The sequence below is a fragment of the Cyanistes caeruleus genome, chromosome Z, assembly GCF_971803275.1.
Source record: "Cyanistes caeruleus chromosome Z, bCyaCae1.hap1.1, whole genome shotgun sequence".
NCBI classification, from domain to species: Eukaryota; Metazoa; Chordata; class Aves; order Passeriformes; family Paridae; genus Cyanistes; species Cyanistes caeruleus.
Genome location: NC_141732.1, coordinates 65,235,244 through 65,250,304, shown reverse-complemented (window position 1 = coordinate 65,250,304; position 15,061 = coordinate 65,235,244). Strand labels below are relative to the sequence as shown.

Below are 15,061 nucleotides of genomic sequence, written 5' to 3'. Positions count from 1 at the left end.
TAAAGATTAAAGAAAAAATGCTGGAGGAAAAATCATACAAAGGTTCTTTTGTAGCCCAGAAAAAGAAGAGGCTTGATTTAAGCAGTACTGAAAAAGTTTCTGAAGTTGATATATATATATATATATATATATATATACATACAGCTTTATTTGAAACCAGGCAGAACTGAATGCAACAGGAACTCCTCCCTCAGCCTCCTTGGTCTTCCGCAGTAAGACCAGAGCATTGTGGCCCCCGAACTCACAGACAGCAATTGTACAATGCTGTCATATTTTCTTCCATTTGGCATCTCAGTGGCTAAGTCTTTTTTTCATAGGAAAAGGCTGTGTAATTCTGTGGTGACATTATCACAAGTGATTAAAAAAAAAAAAAAAGTCATAAGCAAAAATTAAAGTGTGTAGATTTTCTGGTCCAGAAAATAATCCATTTTCACATGTTTGAGCCATTATTTTAAAAACAGCATTTCTGTAGGTATGACTTTGCAAGAAGACACATGTTCAGCCTTCCTTGCTACCAGCCAGTTGCAGCCCAGCCCGACCCAAGTGCATGGTGTTGTGTTGGTGCAGCCAAAGGATCCAGCTTTGAGGAGGTTTTATTTCCAGAGGCTCAGTGCTGCACATACTGAGGGACACAGTTTGTTCTCTGTGGCTGGCTTGATTGCAGCAAGCTGAGCTGCAGCTCGGGCTTGCAGGTGACAACACACAGCAGTATCAATTTCCTCAGGTGAAAGAGTTTTCAAATTGCAGAGCATGATACTATATGCCACCATTTTGAAAATAAGATTTTGTGGGAAGCCACAACAATGCTTCTGTCACTGAGTCACATTTACCAGCAGCCCACCTGCGTGCTCATATGCTGATGGTTTCACCATGAGACAGGTAATCTTTGCAACATCAGTGTAAAATAGTTTTAAAGGCAGACGATTGCTATCTTACAATTAGGACATCTTTTCTAATATCACCTAACTTTCAATACATTTTGATGCACAGTTCCCTGTTGCTGTACTGCACACCTGTTCTGTTTGCAGGTTTTTAAAATATCTTTACAACACCATTGTTTGTAATACCCACTCTACCAACATTAAGGCAATTTTTCTTTTCATTTATTTTCCAAGATATCTCAGTATACGAGAACCCCATAAAGCATTTCAATCTTACTTTAGTCTTCAGCTTAAATTTCTGCATTCTCTCTTATATTCCAGGATGAAAGCAGTCTTATTTTTTTAACTGTGGGGTTTTTTTGGGTTTTTTTTTTAATTTCCCACCATTTACCAAATGTACATACTTATGAAAAAAGTTTCTACTTGTTTTGGGGTGCTCCTTGATGCACCTAGAGCTGTTTTGTTTCAGTCTCCCTCAAAATGCAGATGAATTGATAAAAACATCTGAAGTGTGAAAAGTATGAAATGAAACAAAAATAACTTTTGACCACATGCAGTCAGGGAGTAGTAGTGCACAGGCAATATGTTAGCCTTGTCCAATGCTAAGTGTAAATTTGTCCTTTCCTGTTTTTGAAAGAAAACATTTGTATTTCTCCAGGTAATCTCTATTTATAGAGGATGCAATTGTTATTTGTCACAGACCATACACAGTTAAAATATCCTAACTCAGTTTATTTTCTTCTCTTGTCTAAGTTGGTCTTTGTGATGTCATTTATTGTGGGTGATTTATGGTGATCTATTTTTCATCAGTAAAGAACCAGGTGTTAGGCTTTGTTCTACAGTTTGGGTTATGTTTATATCCACCTTTTTAGGAAAATAAGGGTGCCAATTCTGTATTTGTAAGATTAGAGTGGCCAGCCAGGCAATATGCTTGTGAACAAGATACCCAAAGTCCTAGAAAAGTCTGGTTTTGCATGGTTTGGAGGCAGAATAACTATCCAGACAGTGCAAATGTTTAGTTAAAAGAACTCATTAAATAAAACAGAAAAGAATTTATTAGTGGCTACTGGACAAGTATGAGCTACTACTCCAGGTTTGTAATTCAAATAATATTTGTGCTGTCGTCTTGGTGACTGAGTGTTAACCTTTCATGTATAGGTACAAGCTGTGCTAAGCAAAGAATGGTACATGCATCAGCTCATGTTCTGCTCAGTGTAAGTCAGCAATGAGAGGGACTTTGTCCCAGGTTTTCTGCAGTGCCTCATTTCTTGTAAAAGATGGAGATAAAACTGGAACTTCAGTTTTAACCTTAGAGAAACTTTCATACTCTGCATTTATGGACTGTATCAGTCGCTTTTGGTCTGTTCGCAATCATTCTGATAACATAAAATGAAATAGTTCAAAATCTTAATTTATTTACATAATTTGTGATTAAGTAAAATACTATGTACCTTATAAGAGAATGGATTTTCTCTTTAATTCCCATACTTCTGAAGAGAATAATCTCCAACTTCCCTGTAGTTCTTCTTTTTCCACTGCTTCTGCCAATACTTTTCTTAATTAAAGCACAAGTTAGCCAGAAACAGAATACATACCATCTTATACAGAAACTGGAAGTTTGAAGGAGTTCAAGCTAGATATTGTTAATAATATAATTTTCACAGTCACAATCAGTAATATTTTTAAATGTTCTGAATCATTAGCTCCTGGGTACAGTGTTCTGTCTACTAAAAATTGAAATAAAGCACGAAAGCCAAGTTGCCATACATCAGTAGATTATTGTTAGCTACATGTGTAATGTAGGTCACTTTAAACTCCGCTTTTCCGTTTACCATCTGCAGTTTTGAACATCACTTTGGCTTGTAAGATTTCCTTTTACAGGATCTATGGAAAATGCAGCAAGCTACCTCTAAATACATTAATTATTTGTACGTTAATTTCACACTGCTTATCATGACCCTTATTTTAATGCAAAAACATATGCTCATGATGTTTCAAAAAGCACACAGGACACAGAGAAGGCCATGCAATAAATTTGCATATTAAAATATGCCAAACAGTTTGTGTATGAAGTCAAACTTCAAAACGTCTGACTTCTGGCTAAGATAGAAGGGGAAGATGAGAGAGTAAAAGCACAGCCATACTGTACATATTTTTTATCAAATCAAGATCATGTTTTGTCCAGTATTGTGTCTTCGGGAGCACATGTAAGCTGATAGCTACATACAAAAAGTAACCATGCAATCATATGTAACATTCCTGTTCCAGTTTCCAAGTATCTGCAACTAAAGGGATTTCCTGAACCAGATGTGTATTCTGTGTGGGTTGTAAACTGTAAACTGGTTTTGTCTTCCATTGAGCTATTAAGATCCCCATTGAGCTCATTACATTTAGCCTCCAAAATATTCTTTGCCAACAAGGTCTACAGGTTTGTTTTGCTGTGTGGAGTCACCACCTCAATTTATTTCTGACCAGTCTGGCCCATTTAGCTTCTTCTGGTTCTTCTAGCTTTGTTTATTTTAAAAGAAAGCATTATTATTGTTGATTCTAATTTGACCTTACTCAGAAGCATGAGGATTTGGGTACTTGGTAGTAAATCACTGGCATTTTTAATTCATCTTCTGGTTTAGTTACTAGCATTTCATATTTTCAGCTGTTATAACTGAGGTTTAGAAACACATGCATTAAAATTACAAGATTTGTGAATGTTTCATAACCAATTCAGGAAACTTCAAGACCATTTCCTGTAATGACTACAGAGTAAGAAACCATGGTTGTCAGTACTACATCACTGTAATGGAACTCCTTGTGTATCAGCAGAGGATAGAAATGATGGTGGAGGATATCATGTGAACGGAGTACAGGGTGCACAGGTAACCTTTGGCTGCTTTAGGAGAAAGCAAATGGGCTGGCATTTCTGGACTTTAGTATTTCATGTCATGGTATGTGTTGAACACCATCATGAGGTGAGAAAGGGGAAGAGCATGCCTCTAAAGACCTCTAGAAGGATGATCTGTCCTTGTTCAGAGGCTGAAGTGAATGGACTTGTGGAGATAATTAAGAGAGAAGTTGACATGGGTATATTTTACTTCTCCCTTTCTTCCTGAGCTAAATAATGAGTTTAGACAGTTACTTTAGCAGGTGACTCATTGGTACTGTTTCACTGTCTAGAAGGGAGCCTGTGAGTGTAAATGTAAGGTCACTGTCTCTCATATGGTTTGAAAAGTAATAATAGTGAATGTTTTTACTCTTTTAGTAGTAAATTCCAGTTATTACTGAAATTTAACAAAAAAAGACTTGAACTAGTGATGACTGAATTCCTAGAAGATGGGTTTGTTCATTTTAATTATACTTGAATGACTGAGCCATGGGGGGGTTGGGAGGGGAAGGGAGAATGCCTATTACACATGAACAGAACAGCAGAATATTTTTAGCATAAATATTTAAGGGAGACAAAATGATTTTCCAACAAATTATTTCCCACCAGGCTGTCAATGCTTATTTTTTTCTTATAACTTGCAATGAATATTTTCTGAAGAACTAATCTCTCTTTTAGGTTTTTTTTTCACTTATTTATATTTCCTGACTCTGACTGGAGGGAGAAAAACTAAAATAACTGAAATTAAACTTTTCCCTTTTTTTGCTGTCCAGTGAAACTGGAAATGCCTACTGAATGATAAATGGTCTTCTGTGATAATTTTACTGCATTAAGCAGGAAATAAGATGTTGAGAGAGACAGATTAGCATTGACCACTTGGGAGCTTAATTATAGTAACAAGCTTTCCATGAGAATTTTGTCAGCTCAATGGTGAATAACACAGATGTATTTTAGTAGCTGGACATTATTTCGATGCTTTGATATGCAGCAAGTATTGGGTATTTGGGTATTTTTATGTAACTGTTAAGTGTCATCAAATGATCATAAAATGCTTCTTTAAATTTAAATTAAATTTGTGCATATTTGTGTTTTTAAGCAGTCTCAATATTCTACAAATTCACCTAGTTTTGACTCTTGTGAATTAAATATACAGCTCTGCAGCAGCAGAGTCAGTGGCTACTTTTGAAACTGATTTACAGGACAAAGACAGAAGAGATCACTGTAGGAAATAGTAAATAAAGAAAAGATAAATAACCTTATTTTTCATATATAAGTAGTGGGTTTTTCTTCTTAATGATCCTTGAAGTTGGTTATAGGTATCACTTCAAGCTGAATTTTTACCCTATATCTCAAAATTTTTTGAAACTTGCTATAAAGTCAAACTTCTGCAGTATTTTCATTGGTGATGATCACAGAACTTTAGGGTATGGGAAATCAGCCAGAAGAAGGACTCACTCTCTTGACTGAACTCTCCATAGTCCAAGATCACCACTGTATAGCAACTTTTCCTAAATGCACAAGTATTGGAATTCTGCAAATAATCACATATAGGTACTATATGAAATCAGGATATGGTTCCATAGAATTAAGAGACAACTATATACTTTTTTTTTCTTTAATATAGATTAAAATTAAATACATCTGAAAGCTTTTCCTCATTTTTTCCTATGTGGTTTTTCTGCAAAAATTTTCTGTTAAAAATTAGTTATTTTCCAGTTTAAATAACCTTAGAACTACTTTCTTGAAAGAGGGACGGAACATTCTGTGTTAAATTCTTGCTTTAGAAATGAATGGAGGTAAAAGAATAATTAAACTAGATAAATAACTAAAAAGTTATTTATACTTAAAGGTGATAGTGTTTAACTTACTGTCATTAGAATTGATTTTAGAATGAGTGATGGGAGTTTGTAAAACATGTTTTGGATGCAGAAGTCCAGCTGTTAACAACTGAGAATTTAGCTGTGTATCTATATACGAGGCAGTCTGTTTTAAACCTCTTACAAGCTGTGGTGTGCGTGCCCCAAATGCCACTTTCAACATGTCCTGTACCTCTCATTAAGTCATAACTGAATGTTGATTTTTTAGAAGTATTTGGGTTTATTTGTACTGCTACATACTAATTTTTTTTTTAAAATACCATTTTTTTTAAAGCTCTCTTTCAGCTTGTTTGCACTTCCAATGTTGATGTGAAAAATGCACTGACCTTCAGTGGGCCTCTGGAAGACATGTTCGGGTACACAGTCCAACAGTATGAAAATGAGGAAGGGAAATGGTAAGCTCTTTTTTTTTAACTGAACACTCCAAATTAGAAGGTATTCAATAACTCAGGTGCTATACTTTCAGTTTCAAGCTAGGGTCAGTTTCTGTCAGGCATATTTCTTAAACTTATGCACAGTCCTTAGGAAATCCAGAACAACTGGGAGAGAGAAATATCTGCATGTATACCTCAAATTATCTTCTCAAAGATGTAAATGACTTTGCAAAATGGGTAAATTTCTTCATTGACAGAGCTGAGAAAGTACTGTGTTTTGCCTGAGTTCTGTTTTTACCATCTACCAAATTAAGTCTTTACCATTTCCTTCTGAGAATATATTTACAATGAAATTACTCCTGTTTTACCTAAATAATACGCATTAAGTGTTTTTAAAAAGTTTTCTGTCAGGGGTTTTCTAAACTGAGCTTCTTAACTCAGTTGGTTGGAAGATTTACCTGTCAAAATATTAATTATTACATTATTCCTTCTGCCTTCCCTTTTGGAGGGCTAAATATTCTTGTCTTGCAGCTGGTAATATATTTGCATTTGGGACCCTTTATCTTAACCTCTCTTTTCCTTCCTATTGTTCTAAGTAGAGGCTGTGTTTTGGCATGCTCACTCATACCATTGCTCCTTGGTCATTTGATAAACACCTGCCTATGCTTTTCCCTTGTTAAACCCAAGAGGCTAACAACTGGACTGGAGAACTGAAATAACAATTGCATGGTAAAAGGTTTGGGAAAGAGATCTCTATCATTCTTCACAGCTGGCTCTGGTTTTCCCAGAGCTTTTTTCTATAGTTCTTGGTAAACCCAGGGACTCCTGCAGGCATAGAGGACAGGCAGCAGGAGGCTGTGTGACAGACAGGCCAGACTGTTCTGTGGTGAGCAATCACCACTGCAAGTGCTGTGTCTGCCAGACTCTGAGAGTCTCACCACCACTGCAACACCGTGCTCAGAGAAATGAAGCCACAGAGCCTGCTTTTTTCTTGACTGCTGCAATTGTAGGATGTTTAAATACACATTTGTATGAGGGTCATGAGAGAATAAGAATAATGACCTTCTTTGAGCTAATTTAGACCTCCAGGAAATGGAATCCATTCTAGGAGCTGGGATTTTGCAAAGTAAGTTGTATTCTTGTAAACAGTCCTGAAACCTTTAGAAAGAAAACAGTAATATGAGCTGGAAATGAGCTCTACCAGTAGCTAGACAGCGGTATAAACTAGTATGCTAGATCTGGACATCTCTGAAATTGAGCTTCAGAGCTCCTGTAAGTTGTCAACCTTTCAGCATGTCAGCATTTAAAGCAGAAAATATGTAAGCTGATTAAATGTGTAAGATCATAATTAAAAATATACAAAAGAGCCTTGAGAGGATTTTTCTACTGCTGTAATGCTGCCTGTAGGGCACCAATACAGCTTTCCAGCAACAAAAGATCTCTGAATCTGACTGCAACTGTTTCTCAATAACTTGGGGATTCCCTCATGCAAAAAAGACAAAATAAAATATCCTTTCAGACCATGTAACACTCTTCATGGGACTCTTTCTTTCTGAGAAAGGAACAGCACCAGCGGCCTGAACCTGATGGCCACTGATTACCTTCCAGGGGATGTCAGGCACACTCAGCTTCTCTGCATTTTACAAACTTGAAATTTCTTTTAATAGCTTTTTTTTTTTTTTTTTTTTTTTTTTTAAATTAATGAGAGGGAAGAACATGTCTTTTACAGTGCTGCTCCAAATTATTTAAGACTAAATTCTTCCTCTGAGAGCTTGTGAGCTTCTCTGTTGGCATTTGGTCTCTAAGCATGGAAAATCATCTAAGATCTTTTAAAGATCAAGGACATATTACATAAAGCATATCTTTCCTTCTGTATTGCTCCTAAGACTTGTCATCTACCCACCTATATTGCTTTTATTTTCCCCTGGAACTTTTTAAAATGTTATTCTTTTCTGTACTTTGGTACATATATACATATAGGCACATTTCCTTTTCATGTCCTTATTATTTCTCTTGCATCTGCACTGGTATAATCAATACTTTTCTTTTTCTCCATTCTGTACTGCTAGTGTGGAGCTTGCTGCAGCTGTGCTCCCTCTATAAGTTTTATTTGCTGACTTTTGTGCCTTGTTAGAAAGAAGTATTTCAGGTAACTTATTTAATTTGCAGGGTACTTATTGGCTCACCACTAGTTGGACAACCTGCGAAAAGAACAGGAGATGTCTACAAATGCCCTGTAGGAAGGGACAGCCCATCACCCTGCATGAAACTGAATTTACCAGGTATGAAAGGAAATAAAGCTGTGACACATGGAGGAGTAACAGAGGTCAGATCTTAGGAGATTATTAGTATGCATTAGTAAGTATGCATTGGAAATGTTTTTCTAGTGAAAATTTGCATGGGGTTCCAGAGCTAAATGTGAAGGAAGTTTTGTTTGTAACATTAAAAATAACATTAAAAATAATAATAATTTTATTTCAAGGCCTATTTCAAGCTTTCCACTATCCTGTGGAAAACATGCTCATAATTTTAGAATGGGTATGTGGTTGTATTATCAAAACTTTATTATGACTGACATTAATTGACTGTGTTTGCAGTCCTGGCCATTGAGCCTGGAAGATCTTGAATCATAATTTCATGGATTACACTTCCCAAAGCTCTCTGAATCCAAGAGCCTTCATAATGCCATCAATAAGCTTTTGATGGAAATGTAACTAGGCTGATGCATCTTAATATGCCAAAGATCAATATTAATAATTTTCTTGGTCAAGTCAAGAGATATCTGATGTAGACTGGAAGAAAATTACTGTTGAATATGAACCTCATTAAATATACCAGTTGTGATATTTTTTTATTTCCTTGTGTTCCTTGAAAACCTAAATGTCAGTAATGTAACATAAGAGTAATAAATAGAATAGCTATTAAGTTACTTATAGCATGACAAAGTAAAAATGAATGGGCTTTTCCCCCTAATTAACAAAATTCTGTGCGTAGTAGTATCTTGTTTTCATTTTGCTGTTATTTTTACTTTTTTTTCTTTTCTTGCGGTTCAAGAAAACTATTTGAGACAGCAACCCAGACAAATTTTCTGGGATAAAAGCCAGTCTCAGAAATTTTTCATGATTGTTGCAATTGAAGAAGGAGGGGGAAGGGTGCTAAAATATTTGATGAAACCAGTGTCAGTCTGGGTTTTATTTTAGAAGCTGGAAGCTCCATACTAGGGGACATATAATTTAACATTTTGTTTTCATGTTCCCAAATACTTAACATTTTAATCTATTTATAGCTTCTACTTCAGTTCCTAATGTCGTGGAAGTAAAAGAAAACATGACTCTTGGAACAACCTTAGTGACTAACCCAAAAGGAGGGTTTCTGGTAAGAAAGGACTTTTTGCTAATTTTGAAAGTCTGTTTTTTTTCTCGGGTATCATAACAAAAACATTTCACCCTCTTTCATTTTTTAAAGGCATGTGGACCACTTTATGCTTATAAATGTGGACGTTTGCATTACACAACTGGAGTTTGTTCTAATGTCAGCTCCACTTTTGAAACTGTTGAGGCCATTGCTCCATCTGTGCAAGGTATGCATGCTGCAGGAATTTTCCTGTGTGTCCAAAAATAAAGAGTGACAAACAAGACAAATGTATACACATAGGCATACTGAAAAAAAATGAACTGCTTAACTTAGCTACCAGCATTACCAAGTTAAGTAAATGTTTTCATTGTCCGTATATAACCTAAATTCTTCCTACTTTTGGAATTTATCTCAGTATAAACAATCATTACAGTGCTATGTAACATCCAAACACAATTGCTAAAAATAGTTGCTTATGTTTTTAACTTATGGCCAAAAGATTCCTTTTAAATAATGACGGCATATTAAGACCTAATACAAACCCAGCTTAGAAATATACATAAAAATCTTAAAGAACTGGTCGTTTGAAAAAAAAATTGTACAAGAATAGATTGACACTGAAGAAGATAGGGGGTCACTGGTAAATACTCCAGTTATGTGATTAAATTCTTGAATTTCTGCTCTGAAGAAAATCCCTTCCTGATAAAGGGAACAAAAGCCATGTGAAATACAGTGTAGAAGTTGAAGAATGATAGTTGGCATCACACATGTTAATTCAGCCCCACTGCAGAAGGATATACATGTGTTACTAATGACAAAAGTAGCTGAGGCTGTGAGGTAAGTCTGATCCTTATTACTGTCAATTCTTTTGTGGAAATTTGTGTTGCAGAGTGTAAAACACAGTTGGACATCGTCATAGTCCTTGACGGGTCAAACAGCATTTATCCGTGGGAGAGTGTCACAGACTTTCTGAACAGCCTCCTGAGAAACATGGATATAGGTCCTCAACAAACACAGGTAACATGGTAGATATTTTATGCTTTTTTAATTTGAGAGGAAAAAACAGTTTGCAGGAAATGGCATAATAATGTCATCTATTGACCTCTTCGATTCCAAGAACTTAGAGCAGCAGGATACTAAAGCAAAATAGCTGAAACCACAACTAAGTCAGTATTCAGTCATCAAGCAGCAATGTCAGGAAGACTGTCCCTCCCCCCACTGCTCAGGCAGTCTGGAGAAACCAACTTTCTAACCTAGAAACAAAAGTTAAGTGCATTAAGGGAGGCTGTTTGAACACTGTCCTTTCCCACTTCCTTCCTCTCCACAGCCCCTTCTTGTCTTCCTTTGTACTTCATTGCACAAAGGTCATTTCTGCTCTTCTGAGGCACACATGCGTGGCTTGGACAGTCTTTGATTGTAAGCTTTTTGGAGCAGTGTTCTTAGTACTGTGGAACACTGGGCATGCAGCTTTTAAACCTTGAGATCCTAATTAACGAGTGGCTGTTTAGCTGTATGTTATTAATGGCAGAAGCTGCATTTATATAATAAGTGGAGAGGGCCAAATTCCCAGCTGCTATAAATCACTGTGGTTCCATCAGAATTAATGGAGCTACAACCAATTACCCCCCTGAGGATCTGGCATATGTCCCACAGGCTGCTGAACAGATTATGTAAATATCTGTTCCAAGAGAACTCTGGGAAGGGGGAAACATTGACTCTGGGATACATATTAACACAAAGAGCTTTATTAACATCCAGAGAAGAAACTGTTTCTTCCTTTCCTTTCTCTATTTTCTGCCTCCCAAAATCAAGGATTTTCCAGGACCTCCTGTAATAAATTATATGCTACAGGCAGTTTTGGAACTTTGGGTTAGCTCCTAGCATTCAGATCCTGCCTTAACAATGGAGACTGTAAGAAGATGTCTGCAGAGAGTATTACTCTCAAAATGTTCCATGTTAATTGGGGTTTTCAAGTTACCACCCAGGTAACTGTTTTCTATGCTGAACACTGACTCATAAAATTACTTAGAAACTGTCAACATCACAGCCATATCCAGTTATCTTAAACACACTTTTCTTCAGATATTGTGAGGAAGAAGGAAAAATGCTTTGTCAAATTCAGCAGAAAGGAAAGAATTCTTTCTCTTCCCTTAAACAGATGATTACTCAAACATGTGCCATTTTAAAATACTCGAATCTGAACTTCCCACTATAGGGCATTGGCTGCATGGAAATCATCACTGTCTTCTGCCCAAAGGTCTTCATGGGAGTGGTATGCAGGGGAATCAACTCTACTGCACCCTCAGTCCTCTAGCTCACCCAGCAACTCCTAAATTTTTACAATGCCACACCTCTGTTATGTTCAGTTTTGGAATACTGCCTCATCTGTGTGGCTCAGCTCATGCACAAAAGGTCCCTCTCTGGCCTGCAGTCCAGCAGCCTCCCATCTCCACCTACAAAATCCCTGGTGCCCACAGTTTGGCATAGCTACCCTTCTTCTCACACGTACACATATTCACTTGAGGACGTCAGCCTTGGCATCTGGTTCCTACAGAGCAGAAACATTTGAGAGGGAGATAAGAAAGGGATAAGGAGGAGAGAGGCTGAAAAACTGGAAATGGATGACAAAAGCTCAGTGGAATTTTCTCAGTCCCTCTTACCTTCCTCCTTCCCCAAAATGCATCTCATCTCTCTCTTCTCCTCTGAGCCCCCTGCTTGGGAACCCTGGTGCATCTGAAGTTCGTAAGGAGTTTATACTCTTTCCTCCACCCACACTGTCTCCTTTCTCAGAAAATATGTTTAAATGACTATACAATAGGGAAGAGGAGAAACAACAGAGCAGGCTTATTTATCCCTTCTCCTCTGGGAGCCCAGAAGAGAAGTACAGGAACAATAACTTACTTCTTGTCTGTTTAAATTGATTTTTTCAATTTAATATTTTATTACTGAGCGTGTAGAAATCAGTGGACTTTCACTGACTTAAGATTGTTTTCCACAGGAAAGGAATGAGGTGATTACTGAATAACTCCTTAGCAGATTGGGTGTGACTTGTTCAAAACTGTGTTTTGATTAGAGGCTTTTGAGGTTTTTTTTTTCCCACTTACCTCCTCCATGAACAATGGTCATTACACTTGTATAAAGTTGAGAGAAATTACTCAGTGTCCCAAGTTTGGCAGATTTGAAAATGAAAGCCTAAAGTTTCAGATACAGAAAGTCAAAGTTTATGGTATTTTTTTCCTTCCCTTCCTCTTCTCCAGATGATTAATCATATCTTATGATTAGTTTTGTCTTCAGAAGAACAGAAGTGTTTTTAAGAGGTATTACAAAGATTAAGGATGAAGAAAGGTTTTTTCAAGAGTTTACAAGTAATTTCTGTCTTGAAGTAAACAAAATGTGTAAAAATTACTTCTTGTGTTGTTTGTTCAGATGTCTTTATGAAGATGTCATGTTAAAAAATTCATAATCCATTAATGCTTCCCAAGCCATCTCTGCTTTTCTTTTACATTTAGTATCAGTATATCTAAAAATATTTCTGATTTCTCTCTACATCCCAATGCTGAGAACCTTAACATTTGATTTCATGTACCAAATGGTTTTCCTTTCATTTTGTTATTCTAGTTGTTGGTTTTTGGCAAATTGATTAGCTTAATAATTTATTGGGAATACCAGAATGTACTTTGCAAATAAGGGTCTGTATTCATTTATAGGACAACAATAAATCATAGCCCTGAGAACTGCTTTGTTCCAAAGTAGAACAGTCCATCACTGGCCTGTTCTCTCTCTGTACAACACTTTTCACAGGAACTGGGGACAATTAAAGAATTATTCCCTTGTGTAATGTAGAAGCCATGGAATGCTAGGGAAGGGAACATAAACTTAAGAATTACAAGAATGTTCAATAGATTATGGTCAGTAATGCTGGGAAAAATAAAAGGTTCTCTGGAGTAGAGCAGAATTATGTCCTTCTGTGTAGTACTATTGCATTTTCCAGATATAAATTAAACAAGCAAATCAAAACATATGATGCCTGTAAACATCATTCTCAGGGGCTTGCTGAAGTCCCATAAAGGCACATTTGCGTCATGTAGATGGGCTGCTTTTAGTTTTTCATAGGATGAAAAGGCTACAAAACTTCAAACCTTCATTGCTGTCTAACTGTTATATTTTCTACTGTTATATAGAATACAACTCTAATTTTACAAGGTGATCATTCTGTGACCCTGTAGGAGACTGGAACATGAAACCTAGTAGGGTTTTCTCAGAGGTTTTTTGTTACCTTTTATTGAGGAGTGGTTCATCTTTGAAGCCATGGAGTATGTAGAACGTGATGATCAGTGTTTTCAAAGCTAGTGCTAAGGAAGGGTCGCACTTGACAATTGTATCCCATAAGATAACCACATGCCCCCCTTCCTTCCTGATTTACAAGCTATGCTGCATAGTACAGTTTTCAGGCTCAGATGTTCTTCCCATTCACTTCCTGAGAAGGAAATGCTCAAAATGTGTACTTGCTGTGATCATGGACATTTCCTTTCAAACAGGAAATGATGCAACTCGGTGTCAGCCTGTAATCTTTTTTTAGGAAAATGACAACACCAACATGGGTCTCTGGAATTGTGAAAGACTGGCAGATGCTTTTCACACTGGCAGCAGTCAATAGATGATTTAATTATTGGTACCTCAAAAGCTGCAGAGAAGGAGTCATGAATCCACACCAGACAGCTTCCCAGCACACTATAGTCTCTGGCTACAATTGGTGCCTGGCACTGGAATTCTTAAGCCAATACTCCTTCTCCAGTAAATCAAGCATGATGCAAATCTCTTGTTTATCACCAGTGCACAGCAGTTTTTTTTAAAAGACTGACAACATCCTATTCAGATAATGTAGTGTGTCACTTTAGATGTGTGCCACAAAATAGCTGCCTTGGAGGGAACAGGTTAAAAATTTCATCTTCAGCTTGTGATTTATTCAGTGCCACATGAATGCTCTGAGTGATGATACAGAGTGTGCCCTGCTCGGTTCTGTAAACACTGCACAGGGGTAATAGCCCGCTGCTCACAGGAACATTGCAGCCTCTACATTCTCTCTGCTGCAGATGGGAGAGGGCATGCCTCCAAGAGACAAATACCTTAAAGGCAGAAACTCGTTGTAGCTTTGAGTCTACATCAGTTCTCCCAGATCTGTGTTTTCAAAAAGATACGGAAATTCAATGGGGTAGATTTTGCTATCACGTGCCATTATAATTATAGTCCCATAATCATATGTAACTAGCATTTCATAATGATCACGTTATGATGTTTACTGTGAAATATTTATACAATTCTAACACTTCTGCTACAAGCAAACAAGTACTTTGCAGAATCTGAGAGGCCATGAAAATACCTAAAAAAAAAAACCCTGTAAAGCAATTGTAAAGTACATACTAAGCCATTTCTAAAGTAATATGATGGCAAAAAACATCCCAGAGGTCTTATTGATCTTCAATACCTTAATGCTAGAGTGCTTTTAATAATAGATGAGTGAGACATAAATGCCACGTAATACTGCATTATCCTAAATAACACCTATAAATTGCCTTGTGTAATGTAAAATTGAAATATGCTAATGGAACATTGTGTGACTTCTTCCCAGTAAAAGCTGTCAGGAACCTGCCAAAATATTAAAGCTGACAGAGATGAATGGGAGAAATTAATTAATAT

The 15,061-nt window shown here is 36.7% G+C and overlaps 1 protein-coding gene across 2 annotated transcripts in view; it reads left to right on the top strand.

Annotated features, from left to right (window-relative positions):
* ITGA1 (integrin subunit alpha 1) overlaps positions 1-15,061 on the top strand; it is a 73,601-nt gene that overhangs the window by 22,867 nt on the left and 35,673 nt on the right. For both annotated transcript variants that reach the window (XM_086869862.1, XM_086869863.1), the window contains exons 2-6: positions 5,911-6,031; positions 8,180-8,292; positions 9,297-9,385; positions 9,476-9,590; positions 10,254-10,381. In XM_086869862.1, the coding sequence (XP_086725988.1) occupies positions 5,911-6,031; positions 8,180-8,292; positions 9,297-9,385; positions 9,476-9,590; positions 10,254-10,381 (566 nt within the window). The remainder of the gene's footprint in view (positions 1-5,910; positions 6,032-8,179; positions 8,293-9,296; positions 9,386-9,475; positions 9,591-10,253; positions 10,382-15,061) is intronic.